Source organism: Prionailurus bengalensis, chromosome E3 (genome assembly GCF_016509475.1).
Source record: "Prionailurus bengalensis isolate Pbe53 chromosome E3, Fcat_Pben_1.1_paternal_pri, whole genome shotgun sequence".
Lineage (NCBI taxonomy): Eukaryota > Metazoa > Chordata > Mammalia > Carnivora > Felidae > Prionailurus > Prionailurus bengalensis.
The window spans coordinates 5438918-5457928 of NC_057357.1; the positions used below are offsets into that span (position 1 = coordinate 5438918).

Sequence of the window (19011 nt, forward strand, 5' to 3'; positions counted from 1 at the left end):
CGAGGGGGCTCAGTGCGCGTGCGCCGGCCCGGGCCCTAGCGTGCGCCTGCGCGGAGTCGTAGTCAGTTTGGCGTTGGTTCCCGGAGGCCGCGGGGCTTCGAGTGGCCGCCGGCGCGCGGCAGGCTGGCCCGAGGCCGGGCAGCGGGGCCTCCGCCATGCCCGGGATGGTGCTCTTCGGTCGGCGCTGGGCCATCGCCAGTGACGACCTGGTCTTCCCGGGGTTCTTCGAGCTGTCCCTGCGAGTGGTGTGGTAAGGGCGGCGGGCTGTGTGGGCTGGCGGCCGGCCGGCCGGCCGGGGTGCGCAGGGAGCGGGTCCGGGAGTAGCGTCCGTGTCGCCGGGTTTGTGCGCGCCGACTCGGGCCCCACGTTCCCGCATCGGGGCCTCCCCAACGCCGAGGACCTGGGTGCTGCCGCTCTACCCATTTCACGGAGGGCTCACTGAGGCCGGAGCGGGTCGGCCAGGCCCGGGGGTACCCAGGTGGGTCCCGTGGCACCGGCGCCCGTCGCGTGCGGCGCCTAGGCCTGGCCCTGGGAGCCTCCGGAACGTCGTTCCCGACCAAAGGCCGTGACCTCCGGTTCCGCTTCCTGGAGCCGGGGAGCAGCCCTTGCATGATCACGGCGCTCGGCCTGGAAACGCAGGGCATCTTTTGTCCGCCAGAGGAAAGATGGAACATAATAGCGTGGCTGTCGTTCCCGAGCCGGTTGTGGCCGAGTTCCATGCATGAGGAGCAGTCAGGCTCAGGCTCGGGAAATATGTACCCTTTCGTCTTTCCAAGTGTGGAACCCATGGGAACTGGAATTGGGCTCCTGAGGTCTGTTCCCAACCGGTCTGAGCAGGGAATAAAACAGCACCACTGTAATTTTTTAAAAACACATTCTTGAGGGGAAAGGAATACAAAAACACAAAATATTGGTAGTGGCTTCTCAGTAGTTTCGTAATTTCCAGAGCCGAGCCTCTGAAATCATTTCCCAATATTATTTCCGGACCCAAAGTCTTATACAAAAGCATAAGATGTTATCTAGTCCAGTTCCACCTCTGGGCTTGAATCCTTAATACAGCGTTCTTGCCAGGGGTGCTCTGCCCTTTGCTGAAATACCTCTGGGGACCGGTCGCTATTACTTTGCCTTGTTTGGGGTTGTCTTTATTGTTATTCTGCACTGAAGTACTGCACTGAAATCTCGAAGTCGCAATACTTGGCCTTTCACGCTTATCAGCGTTCACTATCGGTGGTCTTTGGATAACTTCTTGCCTGCTGCTTTTGTATCACACAGCAGATTATAATGTGTCAATTTCTCGTTAATACACAGGAGTAAACGCTGTCTTGTTAATAATTTAGCAAGCATGTACTTTGTTGATTTACAGTTGCATATTTCTTTCTTTCATTAATTTACTTGGGGGCAGGGGGGGGGGGAGGAACCTGAGTGGGAGAAGGGCAGAGGTCGAGAGAGAGAATATGAATGAATGAATCCCAAGCGGGCTCTGTGCACTGCCAGCTCGGGACTTGAACTCATGAACCACGAGATCATGATGTCAGCTGAAACCAAGAGACAGATGTTCAACCGACTGAGCCACCCAGGTGCTCCTACGGTTGCATCTTTCTGAGTCATTATGGGGTTGCTGTTTTTCAGCAGTTCATAGTATGTTTGCGTATGGCGTTAAATACCTCTTATGAATTACAGCAGGCATAGAATAAGGGCAGTCATGTAGGCACAGAAAGCATAAAGCTAATTTTTTTAAAGTCATACTTTTTAATTGACTTAGTAGATTTTTTATTATTTTTTTTTTAGATCTTTTATCGAAGAAAATTTTAGTCCAAAGTAAATTTCACCTTGTTTGGGGAAATGTTAAGTCCTTTAAAATTTTTATTTTTAAATATTTAAAAAAAATTTTTAGAAATGTTAACTCCTTTTATTTCTTTCTGTTATGTTTTGCAGAGTAGTTCCTTGGATTCCATTTCTGACTCTCCCTATCTCTTGGCAGGTGGATTGGCATTTTGACTTTGTACCTCCTGCACAGAGGCAAGCTGGACTGTGCTGGCGGTGTCCTCCTCAGCAGTTACTTGATTGTTCTTATTGTCCTCCTAGCAGTTATAATATGTACCCTGACAGCCATCGTATGTGTCAGCATGAAAGGTAAAGCCTTTTGTATTTGCTGTCTGTTCTTTAACAGTTTGATTGAGATATAATTCACACACTGTAAAATTCTCCCATTTAAAGTGTGCAGGTCAAAGATTTTTAGTCTGTTCACAGAGCTGTCCAGCCATCACCACAGTTTTAGAACATTTTCATCATCCCTGAAAGAAATCCTATACCCATTAGCAATCATTCCTCATTTTTCCAGATTTCCTCAGCTCTAGCCATCCATGTATCTGCTTTCTGTCTGTAGGTTTGGCCATTCTGGATCATATAGGTAGAATCATCCACCATGTGGTCGTTGGGTCTGGCTCCAAACTTAGCATGTTTTCAAGGTTGATTCATGTTTTAGTGTGTCAGTACTTCATTCTTCTTAAGGTTGAGTAATGTCAATTACATTGAATGTATATGCCACATTTTACTTATCCGTTTGCCAGTTGGTGGGCATTTGGAGTTATTTTACACTTCGGGGCTATTATAAATAATGCCACTATGAACATCCAGATCCATGTTTTTGCGTACATAGAGGTTTTCGTGTCTCTCGGACATACCTAGGGTGGAATTGTTAGATCATGTGGTCACCCTGTGTTTAACCTTCTGAGGAGCTGCCAGACTGTTTTCCAAGCAGCTGTACCATTTTTCTTTCAGTTTATGAAGTGTTTCCATTTCTCTACATCCTCACCAACACTTCTCATTGTCTGCCTTTTCGAGCATAGCCATCCTAGTGCACTTCATTGTGGTTTTGATTTGCAGTTCCTTTTTTTTTTTTTTTTTTAATTTTTTTTAAGGTTTATTTATTTTGAGAGAGAGAAGGGGGTGGGGGGGAACGCACAAACAGGAGCAGGGGAGGGGCAGAGAGTGAGGGAGACATAGAATCCGAAGCAGGCTCCAGGCTCTGAGCTGTCAGCACAGAGTCCGACACGGGGCTGAATCTCATGAACCGCAAGATCATGACCTGAGCCAAAGTTAGACATTTAACCAGCTGAGCCACCCAGGCGCCCTGATTTGCATCTCCTTGAGGACTAGTGGTATTGAGCATCCTCTCATATGCTTAGTGGCCATTTGTATATCATCTTTGGAAGTGTGTCTACTCAGATCCTTTGCCCAGTTTCAAGTGGGGTTATTTGTCATTTTTATTAGTGAGTTATAAGAATTCTATTTTTTTATGTTCATTTATTTTTGAGAGTGAGAGAAACAGCATGAGTGGGGGAGGGCAGAGAGAGAGAGAGGGAGACACAGAATCCGAAGCAGGCTCCAGGCTCTGAGCTGTCAGCACAGAGCCCAATGCGGGGCTTGAACTCAGAGACCGTGAGATCATGACCTGAGCTGAAGTCGGCTGCTTAACCGACTGAACCACCCAGGCACTCCAAGAGTCCTGTCTATTCTTTTTTTTTTTTTTTTTAACATTTATTTATTATTGAGAGATGGAGAGAGACAGAGCATGAGCAGGGGAGGGGAAGAAAGAGGAGGAGACAGAATCTGAAGCAGACTCCAGGCTCTGAGCTGTCAGCACAGAGCCCGACGCGGGGCTTGAACCCACAGACCGTGAGGTCATGACCTGAGTCAAAGTCGGACGCTCAGCCACCTGAGCCACCCAGGTGCCCCAGGAGTCCTGTCTATTCTTAATGATAATTCTTTCTGGGGCACCTGGGTGGCTCAGTCGGTTAAGTGTCTGACTTTGGCTCAGGTCATGACCTCACAGTCTGTGGGTTCAAGCCCCGCGTTGGGCTCTGTGCTGACAGCTCAGAGCCTAGAGCCTGCTTCAGATTCTCTCTCTCTCTCTCTCTCTCTCTCTCTCTCTCTCTCTCTCAAAAATAAATAAAGATTAACAAAAATTTTGTTTAAGTGCTAATTCTTTTCTGTGTGTTAGGGTTTTTACTAGTCACTTCACCCAAAATGTTGGGAACCTTCCCTATATGATTGCTTAGGCTCACAGGATGAGCCAAGCAGTGTGGCGCATTAGGAAGTATCAAAGGCAAGCATGTATGGTGTGCCACTCTCCAGTGCATTTCATCGTTGCTTGAATGGGGCTGCAGGAGGCATGCTTACACACTCAAAATGATGGTAAAACTGGGTGGCAGGATCACGATCTTGATGGTTTGGAATGACCAACTGAAACTTAAAAGGTGGTGGTCGCTCAGTGGCCAACTGTTTCATGAGAAAGACCATAGGGTTTTGGATGACCAAGGAGTGTGGCTTGTGCCCACTTCCTAGAGAAATGTATAGGAAAGAGAGCTCTGGGTATTTCAGCATGGCCCTGGAAACATGAATGCATGAAGAACGGCCCAGTTTTGTGATCTGTGCAATTCCCCATTGGGAGAAGTACCTTTGTGTTTTTGTTTTTGTTTGAAATAAACTCTACCCCCAACGTAGATCTTGAACTGACCCTTAGTTCAGCAGTCAGCAGTTGCATGCTCTACTGACTGAGCCAGCCAGGTGCCCCAGCACTAAAGAGTTTTTTAATGAAGTCTGAATTTCTGAAAGATGAAGTAGTTAGATTGGTGTCATTTCAGCTATGGCATTGTCTCATTTATTTTATTATTTATTATTCATTTATTTTAGTTTTTTGGTTTTTTAAATTATTAAAAATTTTTTAAATGTTTATTTTTGAGAGAGAGAGAGAGAAAGACCAAGCATGAGTCGGGGAGGGGCAGAGAGAGAGAGAGACAGAGACAGAGACAGAGACAGAGGGAGGGAGACACAGAATCCGAAGCAGGCTCCAAGCTCTGAGCTGTCAGCACAGAGCCCGATGGGAACTCAAACCCATGAACTGTGAGATCATGACCTGAGCCTAAGTCGGAAACTCAACCAACTGAGCCACCCAGGTGCCCGTAGCATCATCTCATTTATTTGCCCTTTCTGTTCATGTCATATTCTGGTTAGGAGACCAAGTGTACAGCTATATCAGGAGGTTCAGATTTAAAGCAGTAATGTAGCTTTTTTTTCCCTTAAGTATTTTTTTCCTGATATTTTTGGTGGTATCAGGGCCCTTTCACACCGTGTGATGGATGGCCGTGTTCACTGAGGCTCTTTCTCTTGAGCCTTTGCTTAATGCCTGCACCATCTCACATTCATGGTCAGGGCTCAGAAAATATATAACGGGTTGAGGCGCCTGGGTGGCTCAGTTGTTGGAGCGTCTGACTTCAGCTCAGGTCATGCATGACCTCACAGTTTGTGGGTTCGAGCCCCGTGTTGGGCTCTGTGCTGACAGCTCAGAACCTGGAGCCTACTTCTGATCTGAGTCTCCCTGTCTCTCTCTGCCCCTCCCCCACTCCTGTTCTCTCTCTCTCTCTCTCTCTCTCTCTCAAAAATAAATATTAGGGGCGCCTGGGTGGCGCAGTCGGTTAAGCGTCCGACTTCAGCCAGGTCACGATCTCACGGTCCGTGAGTTCGAGCCTCGGGTCAGGCTCTGGGCTGATGGCTCAGAGCCTGGAGCCTGTTTCCGATTCTGTGTCTCCCTCTCTCTCTGCCCCTCCCCCATTCATGCTCTGTCTCTCTCTGTCCCAAAAATAAATAAATGTTGAAAAAATATATATATATTAAAAAAAATTTTTTTTTTAACATGTCGGTGTACATGTTAAGCATTATGTGCTGGTTGTGTGTGTGTTATAGGGAGGTTGCCCGTCCAGCAGCCTCTTCCAGTTTTACTCAGGACACCCCCTCCTCCCCGCCTCGCTCACATAGGAAGTGTGTGTGTCAGAGAAGCTGACCCTCCACCCAGCTCAGGAATGATTCTCATGGATGAGCCAGTGGACATGTGACCCAATTCCTTGCTCCTGTAGGAAAGATCCAGAAGGAACACAGTTTTTGCCCTGGGTGATTCTGTGTATGGATAAGCTGCTGAATTCCTGCTGTATCTCTACTCACAGCCTAGGATGAGCTGATGCATAAAGGAGGGCAGAGCCGTGAGAAGCAAGAATGCCGGTGACACCTGTCTTGGCTCTGCACTTCCAGTCCCTGAAGTCAGGACAGGTCCTTCCTGTTCTTAAACCTTTTGTTACTTGTGGCTGGAGATACCACAACCGAACTAAAAACAGTACTTTATAAAGCATGTTAGTTTAATTGCCAGTGCGTTACAAATAATATTGTATGCCTTATTAAGGGCACCTCGGTGGCTCTTGATCTTGGCTTAGGTCATGATCTCACGGTTAGTAGGATTGAGCCCCACATAGGGCTCTGTGCTGACAGTGCGGAGCCTGCCTGGGATTCTCTTTCTCCCTATGCCCCTCTTGTACCTGTGTGCGTGTATGCACATACCTTCTCTCTCTTTCTCAAAATATATAAATAAACATCAAAATATATATATCTTGGGGCGCCTGGGTGGCGCAGTCGGTTAAGCGTCCGACTTCAGCCAGGTCACGATCTCGCGGTCCGTGAGTTCGAGCCCCGCGTCAGGCTCTGGGCTGATGGCTCAGAGCCTGGAGCCTGTTTCCGATTCTGTGTCTCCCTCTCTCTCTGCCCCTCCCCCGTTCATGCTCTGTCTCTCTCTGTCCCAAAAATAAATAAACGTTGAAAAAAAAAATTTAAAAAAAAAAAAAAAATATATATCTTAAGTAAATTTCAGAAAAATATCATAAGGTTAAAAAAAGCAAAACGAAAACAATATTGTAACATACGAGACTATGTGACTTAAAGCCAATCTTCTTCATGTATTAGGGGTCCTACTACAATAAATAAGAAAAAGACTGATCGTCAGTAGAAAAATGGGCAAAGGTCATAAACAGTAAAATAAATATAAGTGACTTTTACATGTACTAAAAATGTTCAGCCTCAGTCGCCATAACAAAAAGTCACCCAGATAATACATGGAGTTGGCAAGGCTGTGTGGAAATAAGCAGCTCGTTTTGTTTGTAAGTATACGTTGGAAGCCAGATTTGGGAAGTACACTGTGTATTAGGCAGTATTTTCATATATATTTGCACGTGTGCAGACAAGTCCTTGTAGGTGAAGAAACAAAACAGATGAATATATAGGAAGGAAAAAAAAACCCAAATGTTATGAGACTCTTAACAATAGAGGACAGACAGTGTTGATGGGGGGAGGCAAGAGGTTGCTACTAAGGAAGGCCCTTGTGATGAGCAGTGGGTGTTACATGTGGGTGGCGAATCACTAAATTCTACTCCTGAACCGATACTGCACTGTATGTTAACTGGCTAGAATGTAAATAAAAAAGGGGGGTGGGGGGGAGATGTCCTCGTGGGGATGTTCATTGCAGTGCTATTTGTAGGTATGAAAGATCAGAACACACCCCATTCCTGTCACTGGGCCATGGGTTGGGTCTTTGCACATGGTACAAAGAATGAGGACTGCTTTGTGGACGGGTAAGGAGTGATTTCCAGTACACTGAGGTATAGGACCTTGTGTGTAGTTTGCTACCTTTTCCTGAAGAGAAGACAACTGAAAGACTGGGGTACAGAGGCTTAATACTATGTACCTACTTGAACTGTTTGAACTTTTTACCTTTTACATGCATTACCTGCACAAAATTGATGAGTTTTCTGTAAATTGTAAGTTTTGTATATGTATGTAAATTGTTATTTTTTAATTTTAAAAAACGTTTTTTTTAAAAAACATTCATTTTTTGAGAGAGAGAGAGAGAGAGCACACAAGCAGGGGAGGGGCAGAGAGAGAGGGAGACACTGAATCCAAAACAGGCTCCAGGCTTTGAGCTGTCAGCACAGAGCCCGACTCAGGGTTCGAACCCACAAACCGCGGAATCATGACCTGAGCCGAAGTCGGACGCTTAACTGAGCCATGCAGGCGCCCCTATTTGTATTTCCTTTTTTTTTTTTTTAATTTTTTTTTCAACGTTTTTTATTTATTTTTGGGACAGAGAGAGACAGAGCATGAACGGAGGAGGGGCAGAGAGAGAGGGAGACACAGAATCGGAAACAGGCTCCAGGCTCTGAGCCATCAGCCCAGAGCCTGACGCGGGGCTCGAACTCGCAGACCGCGAGATCGTGACCTAGCTGAAGTCGGACGCTCAACCGACTGCGCCACCCAGGCGCCCCAGCTATTTGTATTTTCTTAAGCAGGTGTCACACCCAGCATAGAGCCCAGTGCGGGGCCTGAACTCATGACCCTTAGACCAAGACCTGTGCTGAGATCAAGAGTCAGGCGCCTTAACTGACTTAGCCACCCAGGCACACCTTAGTTATATTTTGTAATAGCACATTGGTTAATTTTATTCCTGATACACGGATAATTTCTTTTGCCCCTTCTGTTCCGGGAGACATCTCGGTGATTAACCTGTCACTTGTACTGACAGACAGTGTTTATGTAGCTTTTGGCTGACATTACTCTGTAAAGGAAACGCCCCCAGTTGCAGAGGACACGTTTGGAACCAGTGGAGCTCATCTTTGCCCAGAAGACTGATGCCTGTGTATCTACCAGTCCTCTTTTTCCTGGTCATCTGTGTGGCGTAGTTGGGAAGAATCTTGATATTGTGGTAGTTTCCAGTTTTGATTTGAGAACCTCTCTGATGAAATCCTACTGTTGCTCCCTTGTAGGAGGTTTGAGTAGGGAAGGTCCAGCCTCATGACAGCCACATTTTGGAAGAACACCCTCACCCTCCAGGGTCTGCCGTTCACTGTGTTTGACCCTGATTGTGGGACATTTCCTTGCATCTCCTCTGCATTTATATGCAAGCTCGCAGCTCCTTTCGTGCTGGAGAAGATTACGGCAGTGTCTGGAGGTGTTGAGCCAAAGATTCTGTGACACGGGCCTGCCTTTTGTGGTTTTTACATAAATGGCTATGCCTGATGAAGACCAAGGCTGTGCCGAGGACATTCCATTCAAGGATGAAGTTCTGCTCGCTCATTATGAGGCAGCAGCAGCAGCAGCCGAGTCCGCCCTGGTGACCCCTTGCCTTGAGAGGAAGATCTATATGTAAATAAAAACGTTTTCGGGGCGCCTGGGTGGCGCAGTCGGTTAAGCGTCCGACTTCAGCCAGGTCACGATCTCGCGGTCCGTGAGTTCGAGCCCCGCGTCCGGCTCTGGGCTGATGGCTCAGAGCCTGGAGCCTGTTTCCGATTCTGTGTCTCCCTCTCTCTCTGTCCCTCCCCCGTTCATGCTCTGTCTCTCTCTGTCCCAAAAATAAATTAAAAAAAAAAAAAAAAAGTTGAAAAAAAGAAAAAAAGAAAAAAAAAAAACGTTTTCATAGGAATGACTATATAAAGGAGATTTTTTTCAGCATCTTTATTTCTCTTTGGAATCCTAATCAGAACTCCATTTTCTGCTTCCCTATTTATGTATTTATTTCATTCGCATAGTATCAGGACTTTGGAAGTTTCGGGCCCAGGTGCTGTTGGGGAATTCATTCCCTTATTCGGAGCTACTGCCTTCCGGTGCGCCCCGCGGGTGAGCCCAGATACTGTTTCCTGTTTTGCGGGTGATCGCCTATTGTTAGTAGCGGGCTCCAAATAGAGCACTGATTTTTCATATGCCTGCACTTTGTCCCTCAGAGAGAGACAGTGTTGTTTTGGTTACCTTCTATTTTGTCTTTGTGCCAAAAATGGGGCCCAGTAGTGTCTAACATTTTAAAATGTGACTCTGAGGTCATTTTTGGAACCTAAAAGCTATTTCCTCACCAAATCATTCCTTAGATCTTGTTTTCTTTTTTTTTTTTTTTTAATTTTTTTTTTTTCAACGTTTATTTATTTTTGGGACAGAGAGAGAGCATGAACGGGGGAGGGGCAGAGAGAGAGGGAGACACAGAATCGGAAACAGGCTCCAGGCTCTGAGCCATCAGCCCAGAGCCCGACGCGGGGCTCGAACTCACGGACCGCGAGATCGTGACCTGGCTGAAGTCGGACGCTTAACCGACTGTGCCACCCAGGCGCCCCTAGATCTTGTTTTCAATCATTGCTCTGGGGGCTTTTTTCCTTCACTGTTTTTGTTTTAATCATGGCATTTTTATGTTGCCTAAATCAGTATTTTATCACAACTTTTTCCCAAAGGGAGAGAGTTGATGTTTAACATCAGGAATTGAAGCACCCAGGCCTCTCTCTTGATACTTGGATTTGTTTTGTATGCAGAGTAAAAAGGCCATGTCTGGGGGCGCCTTGGTGGCTCACTCGGTTAAGCATCCGACTTCGGCTCAGGTCGTGATCTCCCAATTCATGGGTTCGAGCCCTGCATATGGCTCTGTGCTGACAGCTCAGACCCTGGAGCCTGCTTCAGATTCTTTGACTCCCTCTCTCCGTGCTCCTCCCCCATTCACGTTCTGTCTCTCTGTCTCTCAAAAAATAAATAAACGTTAAAAAAAAATTTAAAAAGTCCGTGTCTGAATAGGCCTCTTCACGTGATCTTAGGCATCAGAATTGTTCACTTCCCAAAAGTGAGTTCGTTGGTGAGACAGAGCCGGGACCACACAGACCTGGATTATGTTGTAGAAAGTAGTTACCAAGCTCTCCCAGCCTTAGTTTCTTCATTTGTAAAATGGGATGGTGGGGGCACCTGGGTGGCTCAGTCGGTTGAGCATCTGACTTTGGCTCAGGTCATGATCTCATGGTTCGTGAGTTCAAGCACCGCGTCGGGCTCTGTGCTGACAGCTTGGAGCCTGGAGCCTGCTTGGGATTCTGTGTCTCCCTCTCTCTGTCTGGCCCTCCCCGACCCATGCTCCGTCTCTCTCTCTCTCTCTCTCTCAAAAGATAAATATTAAAAAAAAATGGGATGGTAACTGTTTTCAGAGTCGTGAGGATTACAGAATAATAGACGTGAGGTGTTTCAGATGGTGCCTGAACGCCATAGGTCTCAATTAGGTGGTGGAGTCATTCTTGTGGCTGCTTGAACTTGGTGACTGTGTAGGTCTGTTGGCCTGAGACGGCTCTGTTTGGTGCCAGCCGTTCCAGCATAATTATGAACAGCCCCTCCTTCCCCTCTCAGAGGTATCCCAGTTTGGCCAATGATTATATGGTCGCCCCAGGTAGAACCCGGAGGCTTTTTGTCATGTTCCCACCCCTCATCGGTCACTGACGGTCAGTCTTAGGCCTTGAGTACCAGTTACAAGTAGATGGAGCCAGGTGGGTACTGTGCTAATAGGTGCTCTGCTGTTTCTGTGGGAAGGAAGTGTCTGAGGAAGCAGGTGACCAGTTTGAATATCTTCTGTGTTTCAGGAACCATTTGTAACCCTGGACCGCGGAAATCCATGGCTAAGCTGCTTTACATCCGCCTGGCCCTCTTTCTGCCAGAGATGGGCTGGGCTTCTCTGGGGGCCGCCTGGATAGCAGACGACATTCAGTGTGACAAGACGGTTGTGAATGGCATCATTGCCACTGTCGTTGTCAGGTGAGGCCTTCCGTCTTCTCTCTCAGCTTCTTGTCTCAGGTGAGATGGAAGTCGACAGACCTTTCTGGGTAACTGCGGATAGCCCAATGGCACAGGGGCTTCCTGAAATCGTTAGGAATTGGACCTCTTTGAGTAGGTCATAAACATTGGGAGACGCTTGTTCATATATGAGAATTCATCTTTCATTATGCGTGTATTGATGTCATTTTCTTTCTCACTGGTTCTCATTTTTCTGCATTTCGTCCCTTGTGTTATGAGAAGGAAGAAAACCCAGATACCAAACCAAGGGCAAAAACTAAAGGCAAGAGGAGTAGAAACGCAGTGCCAGGAATTGTGACGGGGGCTGCTGCCTGGGAGTCAGGCTTTCACGTTTTCCAGGCTAATGGTCTTAGAACTGATCAAGTTAATTCCCGTCCTGTTACAGAGAAGGAAAGGGGGGGCTTCCCGAGCTGCCCGGGCAGCGGTGGCAGAATCCCCTCACGGGGGCGCGTCTTCCGCTGGCACGCGTTTCCCTGAGCCACAGCGCCTGGCACGTTGTGCGCTGTCTGGACACGCTCACACATATGAATGGAAGACCTCTTGGACTCTTCCACAGTGTGGCAAAGTTCTCCTGGTTTTGCCAGGAAGAACCCTGAGGCATGGAGGAGTCTGGGTCGTGCTGGTGGCCCTTGGAGAGCAGGTTCCAGCTGCTTCCACGCCCAGGCTGCAACTGTACCTACTAGACGTCTTTTTTGTGGCCTTTACTTTTTTTTTTTTTTTTTTTTGAGAGCGAGAGCGAGAGAGAGGGAGGGAGGGAGGGCATGCATGCGTGCATGAGCTACAAGCCAGGGAGGACCAGAAGGAGAGAGAATCTCAGGTAGGCTCCATGCCCAACACAGCGTTGGATGTCATGAACTGTGCGATCATTACCTGAGCCCAAATCAGGAGTCGGACACTCAACCGACTGAGCCACCCAGGCGCCCCTTTTGTGGTCTTTACTTTTAAGGCTCTGATTTTTGTGAGGCCTGGGTCAGCCGTGGATGCATAAAGAACTTTCTAGAAAAAACAAGTCGCTCACCTCAGCCTGGTTCTGGGAAATCCGCGTCTTCCTCGGTAACTAGAGCCACGGCTGTACAGATGTAAAAACTGAACCCTGAGGAGGGAGCCCTGGCTCATGCATGTGGACGTGGGACCCATGGTCATCGCGCCTTCTTCCTCTCTCTGTTTTGCAGCTGGATTATCATCGTCTCCACTGTGGTTACCATTATCGTCGTCTTTGACCCGCTTGGGGGGAAGATGGCTCCGTATTCCTCTGCTGGCCCCAACCACCTGGACAGTCATGAGTCGAGCCAGCTACTTCACGGCCTCAAGACAGCAGCTACCAGCGTGTGGGAGACCAGGATCAAGTTACTGTGCTGCTGCGTCGGGAAAGATGACCACACTCGAGTTGCTTTTTCGAGTATGGCAGAGCTTTTCTCAACCTACTTTTCAGTAAGCCGAAGGGGTCTGCTTTCGTCTCTTCTCCCGAGTCAATGTCTCCTCTGTGAAGATGAGCCCTCTGTGTTTTGAGCCGCGCCCCCGTTGACAGAAAACAGCTCTTGCGGATGTGTGGTCTGTGCGTGGCAGAGCAGGGGAGATGCTCACGGGACGTGGGCTCCGGAGCCTTAAGCCGGGGCCCTGCGCTTCGGACGCCTTGTCTCCGGTCAGCGTGTCCTGCGTTGCTGCTGGTTCTTTGCACCGTGAAGGGTGTTAGTTAGTTTTCAAGGAGGCGAATAATGGAACCTGTATGTTTCGCGGGTAATTTGCCAGTCACCTGAATCCTGTGTCCTCCGGCCAGTGTGCTGCAGGTGCAGGCAGATGTAAGCAGTGTCCTGCATCCGGGGTGGTGTCAGACCTCATGTGCCACATTACGGCACGACGGGATGCGTCCTTGCAGCGCAGGAAGGTGTCCTCACTCTAGAGCAGTTTCTTCAGTGATTTAGAAAAACTTGGTTTTCTTCCACATCGAGTGCTTTCGTGTAACATCCTCTAGTAAACTATCGTGTTCAGTATTGAGACCAAGTAAGGGACAGGAGTTCTCTTGCCATCCTGAGTGACTGCTGGTCCCTTTCCTGCGGCGTCCGAGTCAGCAGTGTCCAGGGCTGGCCCTGTAGGCTGACACCAGGCGGGTAGCAGCAGCCTCTGTGTAGACAGTGGACAAGGGCCTCCCTAAACTAATCCCCAGGAGTGCTTCTGCCTAGTCTTAAGATATTTGGAAGAAGCAGGGGTGCCTGGGTGGCTCAGTCGGTTGAGCATCCGACTTTGGCTCAGGTCACGATCCGTGAGTTCGAGCCCCGCGTGGGGCTCTACTGTCAGTGCAGAGCCTGGTTCGGATCCTCTGTCTCCCTCTCTCTGCCTTTCTCCCATGCACACATGCACTCACTCTCTCAATCTCTCTCTCTTGAAGATAGACATTAAAAAAAAAAAATTTTTTTTAAACTTTGGAAGAAGGAAGAAGAGAATCTGAGTGTTCTCAGCAGGTGTCTTCACCTGCATCACAGGTAGAGCTGATGACTCAGGGGCTGAGTGGCCAGTACCTGCTCCTTCTGGACTGGAAGTGCCTGGAGGCAGCTGAGGATTCCTGCCTGCTCCATACCCCACCCGGAGGAGGAGGGGAAAGTCAGGGGCAGGCGGCTTGCTCTGTTGCTGTCCTGGAGTGGGGTTCTCCCGGAGGCTTGCAGTAGCTGGTGTATTTAAGTTCAGTGTCGAATCTCTGCCCCAGGGACTCTTGCCACAAAACCACAGCATCTTGAGCAAGCATCTAAGTTTGGGCTAAAATCGGCTGTTACTGGCAAAGATGGTGAATTTACTTATCCATTTGCTCCCCAGCTTTACAAAAGATGTGAAGTCCATTAAGTGGTTCAGTTACTTAAAGTGAAATTTGAAATAAGAGCTCAGCCACATTTTTTTGTTGTCCAGTGGATTTGTCTGAGGGCAGGATAGGAAAAAACATTAAGCTCACATGCAGAAGTCTTGAAAGGAAAATACTTTTTAAGATACCCATTTACACATAACTGTGTGTGCATGTGAACTGTATAAAACTGGGTTTTGAGGAACTCGGGCTGTCCCTGCTAAGTTTTATGACAAGCCGCTGTTTGCACCCAGGACACAGATCTGGTGCCCAGCGACATTGCGGCGGGCCTCACCCTTCTCCATCAGCAACAGGACAACATCAGGAACAGCCAGGAGCCTGATGAGGTCATCAGCCATTCCCCAGGCCCCCCCCAGGTAAGCCCGTTCTTTTGGGTTGTAGAGTTTTGACATTTACACCTATTTATGTATCTTCAAAAAACAAAGAACAGAAAAACCTGGCCAGCACCAATTTCAGGAGCAGCTGGCTTGGAATGTGAGTTGTGGCTTCTGCTGGTTGTGGTTTTTCACCCGTCAGGTAAGGCGTTTGCTCACCCGGAGTTCAGGGAGCGGAGCCCGTTCCTGGCTGCTTCACATCCATGTATCTTGAAAGCATTCTCTTTTAGAAACTTGGCTGTTGCAGTCTACGTGGCAGAAACTCAGGGACCGGGCTTGGATCTCCCTGGGTGTGTTTGCGCTCTGCGCCTGGGGAGCGGAAACGGGTCAGCTTTGCTTGATGGGTTTTCCTGCCACGGGTGTTTATGCTTCTGAAAGAGAAGGTGGCACGTAGGAGTATACGTTTCTCCGCACCCCATCCAGCTGTCCAGGTCTTCACGGCTCACTTGTTGCAGGAAGGGGAGACTCCGGAGATTGAGTTCAGGTGTATGACCTTGGTGAGTTGGTCTTGTCCGTAAGGGGTTCCCTGATACAGAAAGCTTTCTTTCCTTCTCTTACAGGAAGCTGATTTAGATGCAGAGCTAGAAAATTGCCATCATTACATGCAGTTTGCAGCAGCCGCCTACGGGTGGCCCCTGTACGTTTATCGGAACCCCTTCACAGGGCTGTGCAAGATCGGTGGGGACTGGTAGGTGGAGGGGTTTGAGGCCTCCGTCTTCCTTCTGCTTGTCACTTGCTACGCAGTCTGTCCTTTATTTCCTAAAAATAATCCGGTTTCCCCTCTCCAAACACTTTCTGTTTTGAAATATTTCAGAACTGCAAGATCAGTACTGAGAACTCCCATGTATCCTTTATATGGGGCCACCAGTTGTGACTCAGTTTGGTCACATGTGCTGTGTTACTATAAATACATAGCTTCTTCCTGAACCACTGGAAGTGTAATGCAATCAGCATGCCCCTTCTCTGTGGTTACTTCAGCCTGTATTTCTGTTCCCTCCCTCCCTCCCTCCTTCCCCTTTCTTTATTTTTAATTTGAGAGAGCCAAAGAACAAGTGGGGTGAGGGGCAGAGAGAGAGAGAAAGTTACCATTAAGCAATAGCTCATTTATATTCTGTATTCACAGTTTTCCAGTTGCCACGATAGTATCCTTTGTAACAGTTTTTCCTCCAGGTCAAGATTACGCGTTGCACTTAGTTGACATGCATCCCTAGTTTTTTTCTATTTTGGAACTATTCCTCAGTCATTTTTCATCTTTCATGATCTTGACATTTTGGAAAGGACAGTGTAGGTATTTTGTGGAATGGCCCTCAATTTGCCTTTGTCAGATGGTTTCTTCCTGATGAGAGTCCAGATACACATTTTTGGCAGGAATGTCCCGTGAGGGGTATTGCACCCTTCTTAGAATTACATCATATCAGCAAACGCAAGAGGTCAGTTTGTCCCGTTACTGGAGTTTTAGAGTCTCTCCCATTCTTTTTTTTTAATGCTTTATTTATTTTTGAGAGAGACAGAGACAGAATGCGAGTGGGTTAGGGGCAGAGCAAGAGGGAGACACAGAATCCGAAGCAGGCTCCGGGCTCTGAGCTGTCAGCGCAGAGCCCGACTCGAGGCTCAAACTCACAAACCACGAGATCATGTCCTGAGCTGAAGTCGGACGCTCAACCAACTGAGCCACCCAGGCGCTCCTTTTTAAAATTTTTTTAATGTTTACTTATTTTTGAGACAGACCGAGCATGAGTGGGGGAGGGACAGAGAGAGAGGGAGACACAGAATGTGAAACAGGCTCCAGGCTCTGAGCTGTCAGCACAGAGCCCGACGTGGGGCTCGAACTCACAAGCTGTGAGATCATGACCTGAGCCGAAGTCGGACACTTAACTGAGTGAGCCACCCAGGCGCCCCAAGTATCTCCCATTCTTGATACTGATTTTTTTGTATATGTGAAACATCGACATGACTCCAGAGATGAAAGCTGTAGTAAGAAGTATGCACAGGAATGTAATAATCTCTTAAAGGCCATTATATGTTCGCCAGAGTAAGGCCTGAAAATTGTAAACTTGGGTCCTTGTGATTTGGGGAAGACAGAACAGTGGGGATCGATGTTCCTTGGTCAGTGGCTCAGGTTGGCAGAGTACCAGCCTTGCCTGTGTTTTTAGTTGTAGAACCAGGACAGCAGAATATGACTTGGTTGGAGGTGATCAGCTCAGCTGCCATTTTGGCTCCATCCTGCAGACGACAGGGCTACAGTACAGGGACTTCATTCACATAAGCTTTCATGACAAGGTAGGTGTAACGGCGCTTCTGAACTTCTTTGGGGTCCTGGAGTCCTTTGAGATTCTGACAGAAGTTACAGATTTTTTTTTTTTTTATGTTTATTTACTTTTGAGAGAGAGAGACAGAGACAGAGTGGGAACGGGTGAGGGGCAGAGAGAGAGGGAGACACAGAGTCCAAAGCAGGCTCCAGGCTCCGAGCTGTCAGCACAGAGCCCAACGCGGGGCTGGAGCCCACGAACCGCGAGATCATGACCTGAGCCGAAGTGGGACGCTTAACCGACCGAGCCCCTCAGGCGCCCCTACAGATTATTTTCCCCAGAAAAACGTACATGGGGAGACACACACACACACACTTTGCATACTGTTTTGGCTTAACGTAGATGGAGCCAGAAGTCTTCATAGAGATGCTGTACTGTGTTTTTGGTTTGGTTTTGTTTTAAGTTTATTTATTTATTTTGAGAGACAGCTTGCTAGTAAGCAGGGCGGGGACAGAGAGAGAGGGAGAGTCCCAAGCAGGGGCTTAAACTCCCGAACTGTGAGATCATGACCTGAGCCGAAACTAAGAGTCAGTCACTTAACCGACTGAGCCCCCCCGGATGCCCCTGCACCGTGTCTGCACGTAGCCCGCCTCCTGTTGAAGGACAGGGAGCTGCACTTGGCAGTCGCGGCTGCGGAACCGTTAGCAACGGGGGCCGGCCTGACTCTGTATCCGCAGCCACACGTTCTTACCCTCGGGACCTCCTGCCTCTTTCCCTCGCCCTCAGGTCTACGAGCTTCCCTTTTTAGTGGCTCTGGACCACAGGAAGGAGTCCGTTGTGGTGGCAGTGCGAGGAACCATGTCTCTCCAGGTAGGGAGCCCGGGGACGAGGGGTGGGGCGAACGGCCAGCCGCGGGCACCAGGAGCTGAGGATCGAGGCGGCGTCAGACAGGGCAGCAGGCGTTGGGGGGGAACACTGGGACGGAAGCTGCCGAAGCAGGCCCCGGTTGTGAGACACTCCCTTTGGAAAAACCCAGGAAGTCGTTTTCCTTTTCACTGAGAAGCATCAGAAGCAGACTGGCGGGGTTGGGGAGATGGGGGGCTTCCCTTCAAGAAGTTGCTACAGAGGCGCCTGCCAGTCCCCTCCTGGTGCTCACATGCGGACGCCTCGAGGACTGCCACGTACCTGTCCCCAGCCCAGCGAGACCTCTCCCGTCCTGTCCCGGGGAGATCCTGGGTGGCTTTTTTCTCCCTGTTTCCGTGATGTGCTTTTCGGTCTGTTCTTGGCCGTTCCTCAATCTCATTTCCTGATTCCCACTTTGCTGCCGCCCCAGAAAGCGTAGAGAGACCTTGACCCTCTGCAGGGCGGGGGTGCACCTGGGGGTTCTGGCCGGACACCACAGGCACCTCACCTCCTCCAGACCCGCTGTCTGGGCCCCGATTTCTGCTAATTCTGCAGCAGCCCCCAGCTGTCCCTTATAGAAAGGGTGAAGCCGTCCTCGGTGTCTGTCCTGCCTTCCTGCCCGGCTCTCTCCGGCCGTCTCTCTGTGCACAGGTCCCCGTCCCTGGTCTTTCATTTTCCCAGTCAGTCCTCATACCGTCCACAGAGACTCTTTCCAGAATGTGGGTCCGATCTTCCCACTCCTCAGGACCTCCCTCACCGCACCCCCTTCCCCGTTGCTTTTTAATACAGAATTCATGTCTCTTATCATGGCTCTATCGGGGCTTTGTGACCCGAGCCCCCCTGCCTTTCCACTTCCCACCAGGCACTCCACATGCTCCGGAGTCCCATCCCTGGTGGGTTAGCCAAGCCGGGGCCTGCTGCCCCTTCACCTGGGGTTGCCCACCTCTCTGTTTCCTGAAAGTAAGTTTTTCCTTCAGTCTCTGGCGTCACCTCCTCCAGGAAGCACCCCCACCCCAATGCATTTCTTACCCTCCCTTAGGTTTCTGTGAGCCGTTGATAGCCCCTTGAGGATAGGAACCATGCTTTGTTCAAAACCCAGGTACAGGGCTCTGCTCCGTGGTACTTAGAAGAGGGGTGTACAGAGTACTTAGGCAGAAGGTGTGTCTTAGACGCG

At 48.9% G+C, this 19011-nt stretch overlaps 1 protein-coding gene across 2 annotated transcripts in view; it reads left to right on the top strand.

Annotated features, from left to right (window-relative positions):
* The first annotated feature begins 51 nt into the window (after positions 1-51).
* DAGLB (diacylglycerol lipase beta) overlaps positions 52-19011 on the top strand; it is a 37927-nt gene continuing 18967 nt past the window's right edge. For both annotated transcript variants that reach the window (XM_043559640.1, XM_043559639.1), the window contains exons 1-8: positions 52-250; positions 1982-2133; positions 11250-11421; positions 12633-12891; positions 14545-14667; positions 15246-15373; positions 16839-16965; positions 17721-17804. In XM_043559640.1, the coding sequence (XP_043415575.1) occupies positions 156-250; positions 1982-2133; positions 11250-11421; positions 12633-12891; positions 14545-14667; positions 15246-15373; positions 16839-16965; positions 17721-17804 (1140 nt within the window). In that variant the 5' untranslated portion in view covers positions 52-155. The remainder of the gene's footprint in view (positions 251-1981; positions 2134-11249; positions 11422-12632; positions 12892-14544; positions 14668-15245; positions 15374-16838; positions 16966-17720; positions 17805-19011) is intronic.